An 11,591-nucleotide genomic window follows, 5' to 3' on the forward strand; every position below is an offset into this window, starting at 1 on the left:
GAGGATGTGACATTTTAAAAGGGTCTGTGAATAAGTCTGAGTGCAGCATGGGAGGGCCTGGAAGAATGACAGAGTAAGTGCTTCCAGGGTGAGAGGTCAGGGAAGTCTTGAGGAGGCTGCATGCTGCACTTGGGTTGACCTTTAACTGTGTGTCATCTCAAGGCTCACCGCCATGGCCTCGGGACAGCAGCATCCTCCTCAAATATGCATCATGAGACCAGACTGAAACAATTTGAGATTGTTGCTGCATGTTTTTACCTCATTTCTCATCAACTGTGTGGTTTACATTACTGCTTATCCATTCCCAAATTATGTTGCGCTTCTTAAAAGGGTTGCTATGCAGGCTTCCAGTGATTTCAACAGCACTTATCTCCACTGCTCAGTGGAGCAACCTTTTTATTAGAAAGTGGTCGTTCATGTCAACAAGGGTTAGAGGGATAACTTGAACGCATCAATACTTTACTGTTGAGAATGACTGCAAAGGTTGTCCTGGAAGGGGATGACTTATTGTGCAGCTCAAGGAGGTTTTGATGAGTGTTTTAAAGCTGCTCCTTTCCCTGGTCAGATTAAGTTTGATATATGCTGTGACTACCACAGCATGTGGGGAAGATGTTATAGTGTTTGTCTTTGTCTTATCAATGTTTAAGTTTGCAGAATCCCAAGGGAAATAATTTTTCTCAGTCATCACTGCAAGTTTATATGATTTCTTTATTATCAACAGTTTGCAATGGCTGCTGGATTTCCAGCTGTTTGTGACAGGTGGCAAATAGTAAGCATGGATTCTCTGACACTGGCAGGATGTTAAACATGTTGATCAAAAGTCGCGATATAGAGGCTAATAGAAAGTTGTACTATACATAGTATTTTACCATTTCTTCAGCTGTAAGGATGTCCCTCACATGCTGACAATGGCACCACCTTTGGAGCAGGTTTGGGAAAGTAAAGTTGCTGATACCCAAAAACAAAAAAACAAAAAAACCCTCTTTTAACGGAGTAGTATGACATTTTGGAAAATACACTTTCTTTCTTGCTGAGATTTCAATGAAAGGCTTGATGCTATGCTCATGTAAGTTTGGAGCTACAGCCAGCAGGCAGTTAGCTTAGCTTAGCACAACAAATGGAAACAGCCAGCCAGGGCACAACTGGCCTCTTTCCAAAGGTTAAGGAAATGCTTGTTGGTTTCATCCACACAAATAACAGTGTCAGAAATGACACAATGTGGTTTTATTTCTTGGCCTGGTGCAGTAACTTCTGGGTCTTCAGGAAATTACTGGAAGGAAGTTATGTTGGTTGTTGGATTTTGTTACTTTTATACACAGCCAGACTTGCTGTTTCCCTGTTTCCTGTCTCTATGCTAAGCTAAGCTAACAGGCCTGTGGCTGTAGCTTCATGTTAATGAACAGACAGTTAGATCTTTTCATCTAACTCTTGGTAAGAGAGTGTGTAAGAATATTTCCCAAAATGTTGAACTATTCCTTTAATCTGTCACTCCAAAGAGGAACAGGGACGTATAGAAAGCTACAGAGCATTTGATGCACAGAAGATAAACCTAAGATAGCTGTTATAATGTTACAAATAAACAAATAGGTGTGACTGACACTGCAGCTTTTAATTGTATTAATTAAACATTTAATAGTGCTTTAATGGAGACAGACATTTGTATCTATAAGACATACAATTTTTTGTTTCTCAAGTTCAACATGGTACCCTGTCCCTGTATGGCTCAGAGAACAGCACGATTAGCCATATTCATTTCTGTATCTGTTCCTATTATGAAGGCTTAAACATTCAATAGTGGATATTGAATAGAAGGAGCAGATGGGATAATGAACTTGATCTCTTTATTTCTTACGAGTATAAATGTTGACCAGCTCAGAGAAAGCGCTTCAGCTAAAAATATATTCATAACTGGGATAACAGTATCCATATTATGATTCAGGTGATATAGTAAAAGAAGACAAGGCAGTGAAAATAAATTATCTGAATAACAATAATAATTATAATAACAATAATCATAATAAACAGTGTCAAATTAGGATTCATAAACCTTTTTTGTTGGCTTGTTTCTTTTGTGAAAATTCCTTTAAAATTGTCCATGAGCAAAGAAAAAAAAAAGAATCCAGCATATTTTCATTTAATGTTGTTGAAGGCTTGTCCCCCTCAGTCTCATACATTTACAATATTCACAGTTACTCTAAACCTGTTCGGCACATACTGAGCCACACTGCAGTCAGTCAGGCTGTCAGTGGGGATAAAACTATGAGGTGCAATGACATTTTTGTGTTTACATGTGTGTGCCTGGCTGGCAGGAAGCAGGATATCTTCCTCCATCAAAATATGTACCTGTAGATTAGGAGTAAAAAATGTCCTTTCCTCCCATGATACATCTGTTCTCCAACGTACTGTTGGCGTAATCAATCAAGAGACAATCAAAGATGAAGACACCACAAACTGTGTCTGTAACATTGTACACACTGTCCTCTATGAGACCCTCATCCCCGCTCAATGCAACCTTCTCAGGTTCCCCAGCATTCCTACATGTTAACCCCTCTCCTCTCCCTCTCAGCCCATGGCCGTCACCATGTTAGAATGGTGCGGGTGCCCAAAGGAAGGGTGTATGGGCGTGGGCGTGGGAAGCATGTGTCCAGCATGGCTGAAAGGCCCCAAGTGGCCCATGGACATAGGTCCGGCCAGAGAGGCGGCACTGAAGGGAGAGGTCTTGTCGTGCAGGCTTTTGGAAAACTCCTCGTAGCTATCGCTGCACCGCTTGCTCTTTTTGGATTTGTTGGACATTTTTCGGTTGCGTGTCTGTATTCCCTCCTTTTTCATGGTCAGAGGTCGGTTCACCTGTGTGGAGAGGGAGAAGGGAGGAGGTGACTGATTTGGTTTAAGTTTGGAGGGAAAGTTATGTGTTTTAGGAAAATGTGATCAAAAACATTTTTAGACATGGGATATCTTCTGTTGAGTTTGGCAAGTCCTTCAAGGTTCAGACTAGAAATATTCTATATTTTTGTTGTCAAGAAAAGACCAAACCCAACTATGCATTCATCCATCACGTAATACTTTCCTACTTCCTCATCCTGTCACTCACTGCACTCAGCCCCAAGCCCACTGCTTCTGCCGAAGGATATAAATCTTTAATAATGAATTCACAGTATATATTTTCATTTCTTTAAAAAAGGATGATAGTTTCCTAAAACAGCTGGGCACTGTAGTTTGGACCAAAGGTTATTCAAAGAGGAGTGAATAATGCTTTTGTTGGGGACTATTTTCAGCTGCGGATTAATACGCTTTGTGCTCTTGTCAGTATTTCTTAGCAGTGGATGTGGAATTGTGTGGCTCCCTGATGTGTTTTTAACTGTTTTTGGAAAACAATGGAGCTCTATGGCACAGAGGAATGAGCTGTATCAGGCTCTGGCTTCACAGACAGTACTTGTTGATCAATTAATTGTTGGTTTTTGTCTTTTCATAGGATTTGTTGACAATAAGGAAAATATAGAGTATCATCCGATTGACCTTTCAAAAATATACATCCCTATGTTGATGTCTCCAGTCTTAATGCTATTCATAAGGAGACTGGCCTTATGGCAGTCCCACTCAACAACAGTCCCACCATTGTGTCTCTCAAGAGGATTATGCCTACCATGGAAACAATAAAGCACAAAGAAAGAAAACAGCAATGAGTCCAACAGTGTCTGAGAGTAAAACAACCTTCACTCTCTCTCTCCTTGCTCTCGTTTCTGCCCCTCTTATCCCTCAAGAATCAGTGTAACTCGCCTGCCTACTTCCCGTCTACTTGACCCTGCCGTCTTTGTGCAGGCCCAGCAGCCAAAGACTTACGTTATGCAATTTATAGTAGAGGCCGCAGGCATTGCACACCGGGTCTCCGTTTGCATTGCGCCGCCAGAGTGTGGTGGTGGTCGTCTGGCAGTTAGCACAACAGGTGCCTGCTCGTCTGGCAGCAGACTGTGGGAAAAAATATAAATTAATTAAGATCTAATTAGAGCTTAACAGCACAGACAGAGGACACAGGTCAGTTTAAGAATGTATTTCAGAATATATTTCAGAGTTGGCTGAACGGTTTCATGACACAAAGGCCACAACTGATGATTACTTTCATTATTGATTAATCCACAGATTATTTTCTCATCAATAGATTAATGATTTGCTTTATAGAACGTACACATCATGTTCCCAGAGGCCACGAGGACAGTTTCAAATGTCCTGCTTTGTTTAGCCGACAGTTCAAAACCTGAATATTCAGTTTACTCTCAAGGAAGAATAAGAAAAACAGAAAATATTCACATCTGAGAGGCTGGAACCACTAAATATTTGTCTTTTTTTTTTTTGCTTAAAACCTGACTTAAACACATAATTGATTGACACAATTTTTGCCCATTAATTTTATGTCCAGTGGCAAATCGATCAAATCAACCAATGATCGCAGCTCTTGGTGACATATTTGTAGACATTCAGTTTGTGGAAGTTACCTCCTCAATGCTCTGACAGCAGGTTTCAAATGAAAATTCATAAACAAGATGTCACATGAGGAAAGTCGTTTTTATTCAGTAAAGGTGTTATTAGAAACGGTCAATCCACATGTGCCCTGTCTGTGTCTGTGTCTCTGGCTGATAATGATGCCCTGACAGCCAGAGTCTCATCCTGATGGACACCTCACACCTCCCTATTTCATGCTTTAACAGAGTAAGGTCTAATTCCACTACAGGAAGTCCACGCATTAATCTACACCCGCAGTCACAATGTTCTAATTAATGTGTTATCTAACAAAACATGAACTGTTTTCTGTAATATATTTTTTATATTAATACTCTAAAGGTCAGGACAGCAGTGCCCATGGTTCGTGCTCTGTTACATCAGCTTCCATAACTTTCCCAATCCTCTCTTTTTTTTCACATCTGTTTTACTTTCTCTCTCATGGCCGGAGAGCTTGACCACTATGAAATGAGGTCTGAGTCCTATAGTTAGGAGGCCGCGGGAGGAAACAGGCGCTGGCCCCGCTGCTTTATCTGGAGCGGTCAGATATCCGGATAGGAAACAACTGGAAGGCTGCTGCTGCCGCTGAACACAGGCGCTCCGGAGCGCTGCGATCCCCGGCCGAGCCGTGCGGAAACCAGGCTTGACATACGGCTCTGTGCGCTATTATGGCAGAGAGACGCAGACAGGACTGCTCGTATATTTTGTGTGAAGCAGACAGATGTTTGCTCTGCGGGTCAGTATCGGGTAGATTTAGACCTGTTGGTCGCAGCGATGTAGACTTGCAACACGCTTCAACAAGAGACCTGATCAGGTGAATAGAAAAGACTTTTTATCTGAATCTAATCATTATGGTTGATTCTAATTTCTTTAGGGATAAACTAGTCCTACGTTGCTCACCTGTGCCTTTTCTCGATTTACCTTTTTTTCTCCCCCTTCATTGAGTGTGATCTTGCGCACTTTAGTTCCATTTTCATATGAATATAAATGATGCTTCTTTCGTTGCAGAAATGCTGCTTTCATTGGAACAAATCCTACTTTTAGGTCTGCTGTCTTCGTCCAGGGTTCCTTCAAAATAAAACAATTTGAAGCCGTGTCCACTAGCAGTGGTTTTAGTCTGATGGCTGTTGATGAGGCTGCTGCTGACTTAATGAGCAGAGTCTGCTGACTCTGCAAATACTGTCTTCATTTCAGCAACTGCCTCCTGCTGCACCACACCACACCACAGCACACACAGCTGGTGCCACATGAATACACCGAGGCTCCAAATACATTGCTTTATTTAGAAATTATTAGGAAATTACCATTTAATGGGAATAATTATTTTCAAAATTATTATTTTAGCAGCCAAAGTTGGAAAACTGTCAAAATGGTCGTGCCATCTAGTATTTTTTAAAGAGTTTATAGCAAACTTGATGCTTGGCTTTCAAGCATTTTTATGAAAATTAAATCTCACCCTTTAAAACTGTGACTCCCCTGACTGTACTGCATTTCTGAACAATGGCCCATGTGTTTAAACAGTTTAAAAGTTTTGCAGGATGAGCGTGACATGAAGTTGGGGCTGCCTGGGTTTTTCTGATCCACTCAGAAACTCTGATGTTTGAAGCAGGTCATGAAGGGAAATATCTAACTTTAATCAACTCCAAAGCTGCTGTGTCCCCTTTACACAGAGACAGATTCTCACTGTCCTTTGAATGCCGTGTTATCTCCGAAATGTCAGCTTTTCATGAGCTATGAAAACAGCCCGGTTTCCAGCTTTGTGACAAAGCATTTTCCCATAATCCAATTGCTTTTTAATGGCTTATTATATCTTAAGATGAAGCAGAGTTTTCTCAACCCACAAAGGAACACTTAATCCTTCAGTTCACTTGAACAATTCAAAATCACCAAACTTGGAGACAAGTGTTTTTCACCGGATGGTGATGCTCTGCTGCCCACATGTCAAAATAAAAACAAACCCAGCCTGAAAAATTTCAAAAAACACAGCAGCATTATGAGCCATACAGTGTCAGCGAGGCCCCGTGCTGTCATGAGGGATGAGGTTGTGGCCTGCTATCCATGACAGTATCACAAGTAGGAGTAATAATGATAAGAGAAACAACACAGATAGTCCCACTCTGCTAACAGCCCGAGCTGAAGGAGCAAGAGGTGAGCGAGAAACACAATTCCCGGAAACTGATTGGGAAAATATAACTTTCCTGGAATTGTACCTCCTCCCCCTCTCTCCCTCCATCTTACACTCATTTTATTTACTGCGTCCTCCACATACACACACACACACACAAACACACACACACACACACACACACGGACTTGTTCAGTATCTCTCATATACAGCGAGGGGACTCACCAGCCTGCGTTTGGGTTTGATGAGTGGTCTGTTCTGGCCGTTCATCTTGTGGTACAGCCCGCAGGCGTTGCACAGGTAGTGTCCGGTGCTGTCACGTCTCCACAGAGGTGTGGAGGTGGCGCCACAGTTTACACACTCACGGCCCTCTGATGAAGAACACACAGTCACATTTGTGAAATTTTATAGCTGGAATGCAAATCCCTCCCTGCTTGTTGATCTATGATGTTTCTGGTCACCAAAGTGCAAAATTTGTACATATTCTGGTGCTTTTCTGGATTCATCTGTGTGCCCATGTCAGATTTTTTTTTTTTCTGTCAAGCTGTGAGCAATGCCTTTCCACAAAAAACACGTTCAATTACTGATTAAAGTGCATGTTGTACTTCACGATTTCACCCATTGCTCCTTTAGTTTGTGAGGGTAAAGAGAAAGAAACTGTGTGCATGCAGCAGCATATAAAGTGACTCCTTTACAGCCAGTCTTTAGTAAATTTAATTCCCTTTGTTCCATCAGTTCAACACCAATGCTTTAGTTTCCTGTTAAGCAGCATGATGGTGAAGAATATTTTATTTTTTAAAAGCAGAGCCTTTAATCCCACTTCACAAAATAAACTAGAGTTGAACCGTCCATGCTCGTGAGGCAAACAACAATCATTAAAGAAAGCAAAGTTTAGGTACATTTTACATAAAAATGTAATGTGAAGTTTTAACTTCATCATAAAAGCCAGTGTCATATAACCTAGGGCTTTAATAAAGTCATTAGAATACATTTTGCAGCCATTAAGATTTATTTGATAACAAGTTATTCATTTAGGTCACCCTCCACTGTTAACGAACACAATCAGGCTCCAGCTGGGAGTCTCTGCTCTGTAATCAAATAACAATCAGGACAACGTATTAATGTCATATGTAACAGAGAAGCGACTCCTAGCCTAAATGCTGAGGTTTTGGCTCTGTGCGCCCGCGGATCTCCCTTTCACACCTCTGGGCTGGATCCAGTTCAGTGCGCTGCTGCAGCCAGATCAGGCCTAATTACAGAGTCACGGTTAACAAAAGGGGATTATCAAAATCGCTCTGTTGTTGGAGGACTGTCGAGTGCGGGCTCAGGCCTCTAAAAGCATTTACCGAAAAATGTTTTATTATTTGTTATCACTCTGCTCATTCATTTCCGGAATTATAAACAATCCTGATGCTCAAATCACAGTCTGCACATTTCAGCGGGCTGGACGCGTTTAAAGTCATCCAGAGTAAATCAAATCTGGTTACATTTGGATCGTATCAAATGGTTTTTACAAGCTGCTGTAATTTTAAACACTAAATCTGTTAATATAACAGGAGAATATCTGTCCTGCAGGCTGCATTTGTAAAATAATAAGAATACGTTTCTCGTTAAGGTTTTTGTTTTTAGTGGCTTTTTAAATTATGTTCTTTGATTATTTGGAGGAGTTGTGTTATATTAATCTCACAGCTGGGATTCATAAACGACTTCGATTTTAATAATTGTGTGTGAGTGTGTACGTTATGTAACAGGTGATCGTGAAATAATCCTCTTATAGGAATATTAACAGAGTAATGTATGAATTATAAACGTGGCATTTAAAAAAACGCTTCAAAGCTGCACAGGTAGAAAACAAACAAACATATCTTTGTACCACAGATAAACACATATTATCCACAGCAGAGAGCCACGGGACAGTGTGAGCGTGTATTCAGTTACTGTGGAAGTAACTACCTTCGTCCAAACATTGTCTGAATATTTTCACGTTTCATTTCTCTTGTTTTATTCTGGGCCTGGTCTGTGTTTGCTTTGGACTCACCGGTGCAGGACCGTGTCTTGCCTTTGTTCTTGTGGGTGAAGCTGGATGATGTTCCCAGCAGGCTGCCCGGGTGAAACAGGCTGCCGCCGTACTCATGCGCCGCTGGGAGGGAGTATGTTGGATACGTCGGTATGGGATGGTGGGTGGAGGGGGTCTGCGCGCTCATGGAGGCCAGGCTGCTCCTCAGCGGACTGGAGCCCTCCATCTTCATGCCCTCCGGTAACGACACTTGGTATTTGATAGATTCCTTCTCGTCCATTCTGGTGGCGGAGGGAGATGCGGCCCCCGGGTCCGGTGATACGTCCTTTGGTGGCGTAGGGGGGAAAGTGTACAGATGCGGGCTGGAGTGGGACGGCGGCGTTAACGAAGACGCGGAGACCGTGTTTGAGTTGCTGCTGCACGGGTAGACGGCGGAGAGGCCGCCGGGGGACGCGGAGCCGTGGTGGTGCAGGCTGGGCTTGCTGAAGGGGCTGACGGCCCAGGCGTTGTGGTGGTGAGCCGACAGGGCTGCTTTCCCTCCGTCCAGCCATGAAATCCCCGGGCTGTGGATGAGATGAGGCCGGCAGACCTGAGTCCCCGTCAGACGAGCTGTGAAATAACACAGAAATTCATTATTAATTATGGAAATGGTGGCAGGCTGGTTGAGCGTTCAGTGGGGCTGTGTGTGATTCCTGTGGCACCAAAGGTTGCTTGCAAAAATAAGCGAGACTTGTTGATTCACTGGACACACTGGCCTGATTTCAACGTGTAAACAAAGCAGCCTAAATTCACTCAATTAAAACAGTATTTCCAGAACTAAAATATACATTTATACATTTTATACATTTCCTGAGTTATGTCCCTATTTCAATCTTGAGATATTTTGTTTTACTTGCGTGTTCGTCTTACTTAAATTTTTAAATCACAAACGTTGTAGGCTCATGTAATGTGACAGCCAGCCACAGTTTATCAGACTCATAAACCAGCAAAGTATTTATGCATAAAGCCAGAAAATAATTCACATGTTTTTAAACGTTTCAAACAGCAGAAACTGTCAGACGCACGTCTGGTGTTCAAGATTTTGATAAAATAGATGCAATGGCCTGAATGTTATCGTAAGAAATACAAGTTGTTGTTTTTTTTTCTTTTGTCTTTTGTCTTTTCTTTTTTTCTTTTTCTTTTTTTTTTTTTTTTTAATAGAGAAAACACATCCTTCACCCATACCATACAGTCAGTCATGAGTTTCTGTCTTGAATGCATCGGCTAAAGTTGCACCGCTGTGTGCGTCGCTCCATCTTACCGTGCGCTTGGCTGTACGACACTCTGGCCCTGGCAGAGTTGTGGTAGTACGGGTTTCCCTGCGAGTCCAGGTGATTAAAGAAAACATCCACCTCATCCGGAGGCAGGAGCTGCGCCGTGGGCTCCATGTAGTTGTGCCCCAGCCCGGGGTGGTGAGAGTCCGGGTGTTGTCCGTTCAGCACGGCGTGGTGATGCATCCAGCGGGGCTGATCAGCCGCCACATCCATCTCTGTGGCTCTCTGTAGCGCTTTATAGAGTCAAGGAATATCCAAGGAGGGGGCACGGGGTGGTCAGAAATACTTGTCCTTTACGAGATCCTCACTGAGTCCATTCACAGTGGAGGACAAACGCTCTGCTTTTCTTCCTCTGACTTAAATTCCTCTCTTCCCCTGGAGAGCGAGTCGAGTTTGACACTGGAAACCTGCAACCAGCAAACATCAGATGTTAATATTTTAAAGGCGGGGGTGTTATGCAGCCTGCTGCTTTAATCAGTTCTCTAAATGCAGATCTCATGTGGTGCATGCAGTGATGCAACTTAAAAAAAAAAAAAAAAATCATCTCCACCCACCATATTCACTACCACATCACTCTCTTATTACAGACCCACTGCCCAATACGCATTTTCACTCAGAACTCGGGCGATGCTTTAGTCAACATGACAAGAAAATAAACACGCCGTACCTCTACCAGTATTATTTTATCCACAGCGTCCGATCATCTCTTTGGAAAAGTGTCCCTTTTAGCTGCTGTGGGTCCTCTCCAGGTTGGCTGGTGTCTGTCAGAGTAAACTCCGTCCACCGGGACTTAAAGCAACACGTCTAACTGTGGCTGACAGCGCGGGGCCAGGCTCGTCAGCCTCAGAGGCGGAGTCTCCATTAAAGCTTTGACTCAGCCAATTGCACAGCACCTCAACAAAAGCTCAGAGGCGGTTCTCCAGACCAGAAAATCACTAAGATATTATTCTAACATTCTTATGGCTGCTAGTTTATGTTTAATATAGCAATTTAAAAAGAGTACGCATTATTTTTTAAGCCTTTTGGTCTGTGACAACCTTTTCATAAGGACTCAGCATGCAGACAAATGAGGAATAATGATGTCATTTCAACATTTTTAATAAAATTGTTCCTGACACACAAGTAGAGAGAAGTGGAGCTAGGACTACACGTCAGGAGCGTCTTTCAGTCTTACTGCATCTTTTTGATTTGCATCCAGAGTGTCTGGACACACGAGCAGCGGTCACACTCACTGCTGTTCATCTCGTGCTTACAGGAAACCTTGAGCAGTGAAGCAGATGTGACACAGTGTCTTTGAGATGTGCAGCCCTCAGAAAACAGTCATATGTAGGAGTTTTAATGTGCACAGACGTGTTCGGTTTTAAGAAATGTGATCAGATAAATTCACCACCGGAGATCTTTAATTATTCACAAATTTATTTCATATTTAAATGAAGAAACTGGATTCCTGGTCTGTGACTGGTCGTTTAATTGATACAAGTTCAGGCTACATTTGCGGCAATCTCTCTCTCTCTCTCTCTCTCTCTCTCTCTCTCTCTCTCTCTCTCTCTCTCTCTCTCGCTCTCTCGCGCGCATGATTGACAAACAATAACTGGAGAGGGAGCGCGTGCAGCCCCGGTCGGCCGACACTGCCGCCTGCTTG

At 42.7% G+C, this 11,591-nt stretch overlaps 1 protein-coding gene across 1 annotated transcript; it reads right to left on the reverse strand.

The window, feature by feature from the left end:
• Positions 1–689: 689 nt before the first annotated feature.
• gata2b (GATA binding protein 2b) lies at positions 690–10,812 on the reverse strand. The gene is made up of 6 exons (XM_076757207.1): positions 10,617–10,812; positions 9,937–10,356; positions 8,658–9,245; positions 6,845–6,990; positions 3,841–3,966; positions 690–2,847 (listed from the first exon to the last, which is right to left on the reverse strand). Exons 2-6 carry the CDS (start codon positions 10,160–10,162, stop codon positions 2,563–2,565), a joined length of 1,371 nt encoding a protein of 456 aa, XP_076613322.1. The 5' UTR covers positions 10,163–10,356; positions 10,617–10,812; the 3' UTR covers positions 690–2,562.
• Positions 10,813–11,591: the final 779 nt, after the last annotated feature.

This window comes from Chaetodon auriga, chromosome 2 (assembly GCF_051107435.1).
Source record: "Chaetodon auriga isolate fChaAug3 chromosome 2, fChaAug3.hap1, whole genome shotgun sequence".
Classification (NCBI taxonomy): Eukaryota; Metazoa; Chordata; class Actinopteri; order Chaetodontiformes; family Chaetodontidae; genus Chaetodon; species Chaetodon auriga.